Source organism: Peromyscus californicus, unplaced genomic scaffold, assembly GCF_007827085.1.
Source record: "Peromyscus californicus insignis strain IS unplaced genomic scaffold, ASM782708v3 Scaffold_10__1_contigs__length_136768540, whole genome shotgun sequence".
Lineage (NCBI taxonomy): Eukaryota > Metazoa > Chordata > Mammalia > Rodentia > Cricetidae > Peromyscus > Peromyscus californicus.
In genome coordinates, this window is record NW_026294391.1 from 53314192 (window position 1) to 53327605 (window position 13414).

Sequence of the window (13414 nt, forward strand, 5' to 3'; positions counted from 1 at the left end):
CAGACAGGGTAAATCTCCCTTCAAGATGTGGTAAGCAGAGCATAGGAGTCTCCAAAAATAATGTAGGTTATGGACATTGCCCCTGGCTGCCTTCCAGCACTTGAAAGCATAACCTTATTGATAAAAACATCAAAGACACTGGACACAAGACTTAGAGGAATCATTCTGGAACTGAGGTATCAGCCTCTTCCTTGAAGACTAGATCTCATAGTATCAGGAGTTGCTGCTATACAGCCAACAAGGGAAAAGGCAATCAATAGTCTGGTCTGGCTATAGAGCCTATGAAGTACAACAGTGACCAATATGACAAGATATCCCTAATGGTGCCATAGTGGCCCTTTTATCTTGGTGGTAATCAATAGCTGTCTAATTGGACTTAAGCTCCACTGAATAGTAAAGAATTCTTTAATGGTGCTGTAAACCTAACCAATTACCCACAGCATGAGAGGTAACATATTGTAAAGGAGAATCTAGCACTGCCATCTTTATGAACCATGATTTCTCACTGGATTCCAAATACTTGTCCTTATACGTTCAAAGAAGTGTAGCTCTCAGCTCTTGTCAAAGGAGCTCCTTTTTTTCAGTGGGGGGCATTACAGAGATCTACAACTAGTCAAAGGGCAGAGCACAAGTGGTTGTGGGGTGCTCAGCCCCAACTGATATACCTACAGCATAAACCTTATAGCTAAGGCCCAGGGAAAATATAAATGTGGGGTCAGAAGTAGTGTAAGAGTCAGGGGATACTTGCTGTTAGATAGTGTCTTGTATATATTAAAGGGAAGCAACACCCATATAATCTCAATAATATGATTGCTTGAACAAGACCTGTGTAGTGACAACACTAGTTGGCACGCCAGCATGGAGGAGGGAAATATCAGAAAGTCTCACCCCTAAATGAAGAGCTGTAAATGACCAATCAATGGCAGCTGAGAGAAAACGAATTGGATTTCTCCAGAATAAGCTCTGTGATAGGTTATTGACAGGTTACCAAATCCCAAATGATCAGCTATAAATGCATTACATACAAACAACACTGAATGGACTCAGTATGATGTGTGTGTGTGTGTATGTTCATAACAATATTAATTAAGGAAGAAGAGGTTATGGATTAGAGATCTAGTAATGGAGGCAAGAAGGAAATGAAGGGAAAGAGGAAGGTGTAGATATATTGTAAATATGGTATTTGCATATGAAATTCTCAAAAATAAAATTTTTAAGTAAAAAAATAAATAAAATTTCTCCATTGTTAAAATATAAGTAAATAAAGTTAAAAGGTGAGAAGAGTCTTCATAAAGTTGTCCTTCGACCACTGCACCTGTGCAATGGCACACGCAGCCCTACACTCACACAGAGACCTCATATATACATGTATTACTACAACAATAATAAAGTTACATTTTAAATCAATAATTATAAATTTTACAGCATATACAGCATGATGCCATCATCATAATCAATTGTCATCACCTCACAATGAAATCCTTTAACAATTAACAATTACTTTCCATGTTTTCAATACTTTTAATCATACTCCTAGTCCCAGGTAACCATTGATTGGCTTACAGTTTTATAAATTCATGTATTCTATATATGTAACATAAATGATTAATGCAATGTGTTGTCTTTTATGACTAGAATTTTGATTTCAATGATTATCCATATGGTAGCATGCATCAGGACTTCATTGCTTAGTAATGTTTATGCATCTGCATATGGCTATTCAGGCTGTCATTGCACAAGAATCCCTGGCTGAACAGGCAAGCATGTATGACTATCTACTGCACAGTGCTAACATAGAAGTGCACCCAAGAACAAATGATAGGTTATTATTTTATCTCTTCCCAAAGATGTGGTCTACTCAGAAATTTATGTGTTAACCAAGCTGCCCTGGCACCGAATTGGTGCATATTTCTCATTTCTACATAAGAAACACAAAAAGGTCATGTAGGTTCACACATTTAATGACAGAGCAAGGTTTAATGTGAGAAACTGAATATGCAAATGAAAAATAGTCAGACCACATACAATGCAAAACTTTGACCTATTGTCTGAAACATCCTGCCACAAAACACAATCTCTGTAATATATTGTCCAGATTGTCAATATTTTGCCCCATATAGTTACCTTAGGAACAAGCAGAGAAAGCTAAATACGATTCTCTAATCCTATAGAGTGTTCCATTTCTACTCAGTCAGCTTCCAGCTTCTCCATGCTCATATTGAGAGTCTTCCCTCATCGTATCACCTTTCCCATTTTCCAACCATAAATTTGTCTTCCTTTCCTACTTGACATTGTGGCCTTGTCAAACACACATGGTGCAGACTGACTCTCTTGCTAAGGTAAGTCCTGACTGAATATTATGTGCTTAGCTAGATGTGGTAGTGCACAATGATAACTCTAGCACTCATGAAACTGAGGTGGAAATTATTGTGAATTCAAGGATAGCCTGGATTACACTGTATTTTCAAGGTCAGCCTGAGGTACATCGTGAGAACCTGTCTCCAAAATGCTTTAAAAATCTGTGATTTTAAGAGCCAGAGGAATGTGGAGCTTGCTATGAGATTCTGTCTCCTAGAAACTTCCAAAGCTACACCCATTAAATCTTACTAACGTGATTGCCTAAACATAGCCTGAATAAGGACAACACCAATAATGAGGGTTCCAGGGTAAACTGAGGTTGCCTCAACCCTAGACAAAGAACTATAAGAAACTAAGAAGTGCCTAAAGCAGAAGAAATTGTCTTCGCTAGGGAAGAGCACACTAGTTGCTTATCTCATAACAAATGATCAGCCCTGAAAACATATACAAATACCATCATTTGGACTGAGAAGATTGTATTTAGGAATATTGACATATATATAATATATGTATTAATATCTAGATAGGATAGATAGATGATAGATAGATAGATAGATAGATAGATAGATAGATAGATAGATAGATAGATATCAATCTGGGTGTAGTGGTACAGGCATGTAATATTGGTTACTCAAAACCCAGGTTGGGCCATGAATTTGAAAGATTGAAAGGAGGAGGTATATGGAAGGTTTGGAGGGAGGAAAAGGAAGGGGGCATGATATAATTGTATTATAATCTCAAAAAATAAAGAAAACTGATATTTTTTTCTCATGTAGAAGGTATATCACATTTCCCTTTGTCTCAGGTCACAGACATTTTCATGCCACTAAACCATATACTTCCAATTCAGCATACAGTAGAGTTACCCCAACATACTTCAAACTTTTCATAGCCACTATGCTGTAGGATAATGCTTTTGTACACTAGTTTAATAAAACGCTGATTGGCCAGTAGTCAGGCAGGAAGTATAGGCAGGATAGGCAGACAAGGAAAATTCTAGGAAAAGAAAGACTGAGTGAGGAGATGCCAGCCCATTGTCCAGGGAGCAGCATGTAATAGCACACAGGTAAAGCCACAAAACACATGGAAACATATAGATTAACAGAAATGGGCCAAATTAAAGTGTAAGAGCTAGTCAGTGGTAGCCTGAGCTAATGGCCAAGCAGATTTAATTAATATAAGCTTCTGAGTGATTATTGTATAAGCGGCTGCAGGGTTCATGGGACTGGCAGGACCAGAGAAAGCTTCAGCTACACCAATGTCCTACTCACCCAAGCCCTACTGTGAAACTTTTTTTTTTTAATCTCATGTGTATTTACCTTTTAAAGCAGAATGTAGCTGGGACTGTATTTTCAATTCACAAGCCTTCTTGTAGTACAAGACCAAGGGAAGTTTAGGACTTTGTTCTCCATACTTGGGAAACAAACCATGTACAGAATTCCTGTTAAGTTGTTTCAATTTGTGTTTTTATTTATAGGACAAGTACATGCAGAATTAATTGCATGGAATGAAAAATTTAAAAGTAGATTCTAGAAGATTAATCTCAAGCTGTCCTAACATTTTTTTTTCCTTTTAAACATATATCTCAGAATACTTTAGTGACAAACGATTTGGGCTGCTAACCAATTAAGCTCCCTAGCTAAACATTTCAGACTACATAGTTAACAATGGGTTACCTTATGTTTTCCAACAAACCTTCTACCAACCTGTTGAAACAAACATACAGTATCACAGTATCATGAGTAGAAAGAAATTTTATCTTCTACTTAGTTTTCATGCCATGTAGATATTTTTAAATGTTAACAAAAATAAACAAAAAATCCTGGATAATATGTTCACAGAAGGAATTAAGGTAAGCATTAACCATGTGGTTCTTCGGGTGAAGCTTAGTCTACTTCCACATGTGATGTGTCATCATCTCCTTCCAGGAGTGGCATGTCTTCAGTTACAGCAGTGCTGGTATCATCTATCTGTAGCAAGGTCATCCTCATCAATAACTAGACCATGCTGGATCATCCTTTAGATCCTGTTAGCATGTGTGCCAGGGATCTTCCAGACTGAAGCCAGAAGACAGGAGTGCAGTTTCATATAGCAAGATGGCCTGATCCTTCAGAGACATGTCATTTTTGTCAGCCTTTGCCTTTTGCCTTAAGGTTTCAATGATGGAGTGGTCAGAGTTTATCGCCAGATGTTTCTTTGCTGCCATGTAAACCTTTGTTGAGTTGTCTCTGAGAGCTTGAGCTTTCGTGATACATTCCACATTTGCTGTCAATGCATGTGTACTAGTGACAGTACAGCATGGGGATGTCACCAATCGATTTGACACAACAACCTTTTCAAACTTTTTCTCCAAGATGTCTTTCATATTACTGCAGAGGTTTTCAAACCTCATCTTTTTTCTTTTGCTGTTTTTTATTCTCTTCTTAATCTTATGGAAGCTCCTGTCCTTTCATAATTGACACAAAGGTCTTTTCCTCAAATTCCTTCAGCTGTTGCCCATAAATTCACCTATGGGCTCAATCATAGAGATCACATCTAAGCCATGATTTCCGAGATGTTCCCCAAAGATTGAGTTAGCTACTTGGTCCTACCTTTAACCTTTGATAAAAATTGTTGTGTTTCTGGTTTCCCTTAGTTCTGGTGCAACAGTCCTTGAGAGAAACCATCTCATCCCCAGAAGCAAATGAGGAGTACCACAGAAGCTCTGAAAGCTTCTTCTAATTTTGAGAGTCATCATGAATTCCAACCTTTGTATTTTTTTTTTTTTGAGAAATGCTCTTAAAACTTTTTATGGTTCTATCTTCTGCCAGTTCAATGACTAGTTCTAAGCATTTCTTGATGAAATTATTTTTGATAACTTTCAAATTTTTGCTTTCCTACAACATTTCAAGGAAAATATTTAGAGAGAGAGATCCTTACAATCCATTACCCCTCTAATAAAATTCAGATACTCATGGATTATCTCCTCATAGGTATCCATGATGAAACCTCTGCATACATGCAACTTGAATTTTTTTTTCCTGTTTTCAAACAGATGAAAAGAATCATGTCTTGGGACAAACAGGTCTCAAAATTCCAGTTGCCCTTCAATGAAAACATGCTTTACTGCCAAATGTTTTTTCCAATTATTGGTTAAGGGCTTGTAGAACTCTCCATATTCTTCAATAGTAATGTCATCAGGATTTCTGCTCCACATCGGCTTTGTTTTGTTGAGTACTTCTTGATCAACATATTTTTCCTTACATTTCTTCTTGTTGTCAGCATCCTTTTGGTCGTCTTCTTCTTCTTCTTCTTCTTCTTCTTCTTCTTCTTCTTCTTCTTCTTCTTCTTCTTCTCCTCCTCCTCCTCCTCCTCCTCCTCCTCCTCCTCCTCCTCCACCTCTTTCTCCTCCACATCTTCTTTTTCAGAGTTGTCATCATAATCTCTTTAGTTTTTTACTCCCTCTTCCTCTTTATCTTCCTTTTCTTCAGTTTCATAATCACTGACTTCCCTATATGCTCTTTTACAAAGACAGAAATGGGATAATCAATGGACAGAGAATGTTTCTTCACAATCTCCTTTATTTCCCTTTCCTCCAAATACTCAATTTGGCCTTCTTTAAGATGTGAGATAACTTTTGTTCCATGACCTTGTTCATCTGCATTAGTCCGCACTATGAATGAGCCCTCTGTAGAAGATTCTCAGGCATACTGCTCATCATCATTATGCTTTGTGATCACAGTTATTTTCCCAGCAACCAAATATGTAGAGTAAAACCAACACCAAAACTCAATCATAAAGTTATCTGCACTAGCCTGCTAAGCATGCACGAAGGCTTTAGTGCTAGACTTGGCAATAGTGTCAGGGTTATTGATCAAGTCAGCCTTAGTCATTCCAATTCCAGTATCCACAATATTAATAGTTCAATCAAGAGTTTGTTGGGAATGAGATTAATCTGCAGCTCCTTCCCAGAGTCTGGTTTAGTAGCATCTGTCAAACTCTCATATTTCATCTTACTCAGAGCATCTGTTTAATTTGAAATGAGCTACCTCAGAAAGATCTCTTCATTCAAATAGGAAGTATTGGTGATCAAGGACATTAACCCAGCAATTTCTGTCTGAAAGGCAAAAGTGTGGACCTCTTCTTCCTCCATGGGTTGGTCTGAGGTTTGGATTTCCTCAGGCATCTTTCTTGAGTAACAACCACACATAAAACATGACTAGTCACATCACAACACTGCAGCAACTCCCCACTGTTAAATCTTAGAGTAATCTCCTTGCAAGGATTCTGCAAGGCCCCTGTAATAGATCTGCCAGTTTGCGGGCTTTCCACTCTTTTCTGTTTCTCACACAGGTGGCAGTTCTGCAATCACTGCCTTGTCTATTCCAAATATCTCAGATCATTTTACTACCTTACCCAGAATATTACTATGGCTTCCATCCTAAATAGGATAATGTACAAACACCACGCTGTTGCATGTTAAGTATTTAGTCAGCCACCACTTACTAATTTTTCAATTTTATCTCAAAACTTGGTTTCTAAAATAAACTAAGCCTTTGCATATTTGTAATATCAGAGTAGCCTTTGATTACCTAAAAAGGCTGTCTGGAGAAAATAAATAAATAAATAAATAAAGTTTCTCCAATGTAACACATCCTCCTACCTCAAAACAAATAAACATATAAACAAGTAAATAAAGCAAAAAAACAAGCCATTGACACACTTTCATTCATTTTTTTCACGTCGTTACTTCCTCTTTGTTGTTGTTTTATTTTGAACATTGAGTGTCACTGTAAATCAAGCTAGCGTAGAACTTACTCTGCTTCCCAGGCTAGCTTCTAAGTCATGGCAATTCTGCCTCAGAGTCTCAAGTACTAGGGTTATAGGCAAGACTCATCACTGCGTTGTTTTTACCATCACGTTTGCTTGATAGCTTCACCAGCTCTAACTATGATCTCAGTTCTGTTAAGATTAGGATTAGGGTGTCTATTGATGCAGCAAGGCAAGTGGGAGCACCTGGAGCGCGAGCTCAGAACGAGACTCCACCGGTTGTAAGAAAATGGCAGACAAACGGGACATGGGGAAAATCACCAGCGTCAATAAGGCCAAACTGAAGAAAACCAAGACGCTGCAAAACACCTTGCTGACCAAAGAGACCATTGAACAGGAAAAGAGGAATGAATTTTCCTAGAAGCCTAGGCTGGAGGATTTCCCCACCGCACCCGACCCTGACATCTCTGAGACCCCCTTGTGATGTGGAGGAAGAGCCACCCTCAAGATGGACCCTGCACTGTGAACCTGGTCACTCCACACTACCGGCCTGCGAGTCTCTGAAGAGGGCCCCGACCTCCACTAATCAGGCTGCCAAATTTCCCTGGTTTGCCCTGGGATATTGTAGAAAATCATTTGTATAACTGATGAAAATAAAACAGACCTTGTGGTATAGAAAAAAAAGAGCTTCTCTTCCTCCAGAAGGCATGCTTCAAGGACTTCCTGTACTTGCTACACTTGGTCACCCTCATATGTTCTCTTGCTCTTCAAGTGAATAGACAAAAAAATTATCTATCTTTTCACTAATATCAATGGACTCAAACTACAATATAAATGGACTCAAACTGGGTAGAGTAAAACCAATTTTATGAAAGACACATTGTGACGTTAGTGACAATTCCAGGCTACAGTGATGATTCTACAAGGCAGTAAATGTTTATCTGCCAGAGCCCCCCAAACCTACAAGGAAAGGTTTATCTACCTAATCCACACAGAAATTACAGGAGATTGAACCTTCCAATTAACTAATAAATTTTTATTTTCCTCTTAAATAATATTTTAAACTATAAAAACATAGGTCATAATCTACTTGGTATTTTCATTTTACAGATTAGGAGACTGAGGTTATTAGACATTCAGAAAGCTTTTGAGAAGGTCATGTTGTACGGCTCATTAGCAGTACACCAAAGAAAAAACAAGTCTCGAGTTTTACTCTCCAGTGTGGTTTCCATGACATCTCAATGCCTTACAGCTAACACTAATGATATCTATCAAGTGAATCTCAGACTAGAAACATTTCTGCAGAAAAACCATCCAGAAGGTAATACTCTTTCTCTGACAAAGCCTGCAGATCAAAGTAACTATGCTCTAAAGAGAATCCAAACCACAGAAGTATTTATAGAGTCAGAAATAAAGATCTAAATAGTCTATCCAAATTTTTTATTTTCATACAGGAAAAATGAGGATCAGAAATGGAAGAAGTAATTTGCTCAAAGTCTTATTATAACTTGAAAGACAGCTCTAGATTATTGGTGAGTTCTAGTTATTCCCAAACTTAAATACCATTCATTAAACCCATTACTCACTGTCTTAGTTAGGGTTTCTATTTCTGTGAAAAGATACCATGACCATAGCAAATCTTATAAAGGAAAACATTTAATTGGGGTGGCTTACAGTACAGAGGTTCAGTCCATTATCACAGTACATAGTGGCATGCAGGCAGACATGGTGCTGGAGAAGAAACTGAGAATTCTATATCTTGATCTGAAGGCAACAGGAAGCAGACTGACACTGGGAGTAGCTTGAGCATAGGATACCTCAAAGCCCACCCCCACAGTGACACACTTTCTCCAACAAAGCCACATTCCTAATAGTGTCATTCCCTATGAGCTTATTCAAACTATCATACTCATCCAGCAGATATTTGCTAATGATATATCTATCATACTAAAGGTTTACAAGGATCCATGCATGTGAAAGTTATTCTTCAATTAGTTCCCATTATCCTTAAGATTCTGAATGCCATCTCCACATACTGAGTCCCACAATATCTCTTGAATCACAATCTAAATTTCTTCTTATTTGACAAAATCTAATTTTTATGTTTGGGGATAAAATACAATGTTTTGTTCTATGTATATACTATATAAGGAGTTAATGAATCTAATTAACATAAGGACCACACCATTGATATCATTTTAAAATATTAAAATATGAGGGTGGGTTTGGAGATTTAGCTCAGTGGTAGAGCACTTATCTAGCAAGCCCAAGGCCCTGGGTTCAGTCCTCAGCTCCAGAAAAAAATAAAATAAATAAAATATGAGGGTGTTGTAATTTCGAAATACGTAATACATTATTAACAATAATTGCCACATAGTGAAATAGATCATTAAAACTTTTTTTTTGTTTTTTTGAGACAGGGTTTCTCTGTGTAGCTTTGCGCCTTTCCTGGAACTCACTTGGTAGCCCAGGCTGACCTCGAACTCACAGAGATCCTCCTGGCTCTGCCTCCCAAGTGCTGGGATTAAAGGCATGCGCCACCACCGCCCAGTGAAACTTTTATACAGTTTAATCTCCTTCACTCAGCCTTTCTCCATTACTCCAGGAAGCAATAACAACTTCTAATGTTCTGTTTATGTGAAAATAACTTTTGAAATTTTTTTATTTGAAAAAATGTACCATTTGTCTTACTGTGCCTTTTAATTTACTTAATATAATTTCTTTTATTTCTAGCCACATTGTCTCAATTATAAAATTTCCTTTCCTTTCAAAATGATATTGTATTTTAACTGCATATGAGAAAACTCCATATGAGTACATCATTAGTCCTTCAAAATAATTGCTGTGGAATAATGCTTTTGTACACTGCTTTAATAAAATGCTGATTGGCCAGTAGCCAGGCAGGAAGTATACACAGGGCCAGCAGAAGAGAAGAATGTTGGGAAGAGGAAGTCTGAGTGAGGAGACGCCAACCTGCCTTCTAGGAAGCAGCATGTAATGACACACAGGTAATGCCACAGAACACGTGGCAACATATAGATTAACAGAAATGGGCTGAGTTTAAGTATAAGAGCTAGTCAGTCATAAGCCTGAACTAATGGCTGAGCAGTTTTAATTAATATAAGCCTCTGTGTGTTTATTTGGGTATGAGTGGCTGTGGACTGGACAGGACACAGGAAAACCTTTAGCTATAATTGTTGCCCCCAAATAATATAATCAAAACCAAAATTAATTCACAATCTTCTTCTCCATCCTAAATTGGTATGTTTTCAATATACTATATTCCATATACTTGAATGTTTTCCAATACTATATTGGGTGGGATTCTCTAGAGGAACAGATTTGATAAAATGGATATATATTAAAGGGAATTTATGGAGCTGAATATTATGAGAGCCAGAGTTTATTTTAAGGTTTAATTACTATGCCTAAGAGATCCATGCAACGAAAATGCCTATAATCTACAAGCTCCTTGCCCAAGGACAGATAGTTCCTGAAATGCTGGAGGCTCTTGTTTATGGAAAATAACAAGCCACATGTGTTTCATTCCCCTAAACAAGTTTGTTTGACCCATCTGCACCAAATGTGCTTGATCACATGTGTGCAGTAGGTTCACAGGCTTGCAGTATGTCAGGATGTATGCACGCCCCCAATTTGACCTGATGGGAAATGCAGTGAATTATAGGTTTTCCTTCTTAAGCCACTACAAACAAGTTAGGCAAAACCTTATACAAACTAACTAAAAGATGGAGAGAGAATATCCATATTAATAAATCAGAAATGAAAGGGGAACATAACAACAGACACCTAGGAAACCCAGACAATCATAAGGACATACTTTAAAAAACCTGTACTCCACCAAGTTATAAGAAATGGATAATTTTCTCGATAGGTACCACATACCACAGTTAAATCAAGATCAGACAAACAATTTAAATGGATCTATAGACCCTAGTGAAATAGAAGCAGTTATTAAAAGCCTCAAAATCAAAAAAAGACCAGGACCAGATGGTTTAGTGAAGAATTCTACCACACATTCGAAGAAGAGTTAACACCAATACTCTTAAAATTATTCTGAAATAGAAACAGAAGGAACATTGCCCAACTCATTTTATGAAGCCACAGTTATCTTGATACCCAAGTCACATAAAAATTCAACAAAGAAAATTCCAGACCAATTCCTCTTATGAATATAGATGCAAAAGTACTCAATAAAAGATTTGCAAACAGAATTCAAGAACACATCAAAAACATCATGCAGCACAATCAAACAGATTTCACCCCAGAGATGCAGGGATGGTTCAACATAAAAAAATCAGAAAATATAATTCACCATCTAAATAAATTCATAATTATCTCATTAGATGCCAGAAAACAAACAAACAAACAACAACAACAACAACAAACCTTTGACAAAATCTAACACCCCTTCATGCTAAAAGTCCTGAAGAGATTAGAGATACAGGGGACATACCTAAACACAATAAAGGCAATTTGCAGCAAGCCTATACCCAGCATCAAATTAAATGAAAAGAATCTCAAAGCAATTCCTCTAAAATCAGCAACAAGACGTGGCTCCATACTCTCTCCATATGCACTGAATATAGTACTTAAAGTTCCAGCTAGAGCAATACAACACTAAAGGAGAGCAAAGGGATACAAATTAGAAAGGACAAAGTCAAAGAAAGGTTATTTGTAGAATATACAATACCATGCATAAGTGACCCAAAAATTCCACTAGAGAAGTCTTCCTGCTGCTAAACACTTTCAGCAAAGTGGCTGGATGCAAAATTAACCAAAAAATCAGTAGCCTTCCTATATAAAAATGACAAATTGACTAAGAAAGAAATCAGGGAAACAACACTCTTCACAATAGCCTCAAATAATATATCTTGAGATAATTCTAACCAAGATAGTGAAAGACTTGTATGATAAAATCTTCAAGTCTTTGATTAAAGAAATTGAAGAAGACATCAGAAGATGCTCATAGGTCAGTAAGATGAACATATTAAAAATGACCATCCTATCAAAAGCAGTACTCAAATTTTAATGCAATCCCTATCAAAATTTCAACAAACTTCTTTACAGATCTTAAAGGACAATCTCAACTTCATATGTAAACACACACACACACACACACACACACACACACACACACACACACACACACACACACACACATGAATAGCTAAAAACAATCCTGAACAATAAAAGAACTGCTGGAGGTATCAGCCTCCCCAATTTCAAGTTGTAGTACAGAACTATAGTAATAAAAACCATATAGTATTGGCATAAAACAGACAAACTGATCAAAAAATTGAAGACTTAGACATAAATTCACATACCTATGGATTCATGATACTTGATAAAGAAGGCAGAAATAAATACTGGGAAAAAGAAAGCATCTTTAACAAATGGTGCTGGTCAAACTTGATGTTGGCATGTAGAACCATGTAAGTAGACCCGTATTTATCACCCTGAACAAAACTCAAGTCTGAGTGGATCAAAGACCTCAACATGAAACCAGACAAACTAAAGCTGATAGAATAAAAAGTGGGGAACAGCCTTGAATGTATTGACACACGAGTCGACTTTTTGAACAGAACACTGACTGATAGTGCAGGCTCTAAGATGAACAATTAATAAATGGGACCTCATGAAACCAAAAAGCTTCTGTAATGTGAAGGACACTGTCAGTAGGAAATATGGTAGCCTACAGAATGGGAATAGATTTTCACCAACTCTACATCCAAGAAAGGACTAATATCCAAAATACATAAAGAAATAAAGAAACTAGACTTCAATAAACCAAATAATTAATTTAAAAATAGGGTACATATCTAAACAGTGGATTCTAAACAGAGGAATCTCTAATGGCTGAGAAACACTTAAAGAAAATTTCAACATCCTTAGCCATCAAGGAAATGCAATTCAAAATTAATTTGAGATTCTATCTTACACCTGTCAGGTTGGCTAACATCAGAAACATAAGTGACAACTCATGCTAGCAAAGATGTGGAACAATGGGAACACCTCTCCATTGCATGTGGGAGTGCACACGTGTACAGCCCCTATGGAACTCAACAAGGCAGTTTCACAGAAAATTGGAAATTGATCTACCTCAAGACCCAGCTCTACCCTTCTTGGGCATATATCCAAGGACCCTCCATCCTATCATAAGGACACTTGCTCAACTGTGTTCATAGCAACTTTATTCATAATAGCCATAAATTGGAAGCTGCCTAGATGTCCCTCAACAGAATAGATTAAGGTAATGTGGTACATTTATACCGGAGTATTACTCAGC

The 13414-nt window shown here is 37.2% G+C and overlaps 1 protein-coding gene and 1 pseudogene across 1 annotated transcript; one reads left to right on the top strand and one right to left on the bottom strand.

Moving 5' to 3' along the window:
- Window positions 1-4244: 4244 nt before the first annotated feature.
- LOC128114953 (heat shock protein HSP 90-alpha-like) lies at window positions 4245-6523 on the bottom strand (annotated as a pseudogene).
- Window positions 6524-7396: 873 nt separating this feature from the next.
- LOC128114962 (thymosin beta-10-like) lies at window positions 7397-7528 on the top strand. The gene has a single exon (XM_052745428.1). The coding sequence runs from the start codon at window positions 7397-7399 to the stop codon at window positions 7526-7528; it is 132 nt and encodes a 43-aa protein (XP_052601388.1).
- The last annotated feature ends 5886 nt before the right edge of the window (window positions 7529-13414 follow it).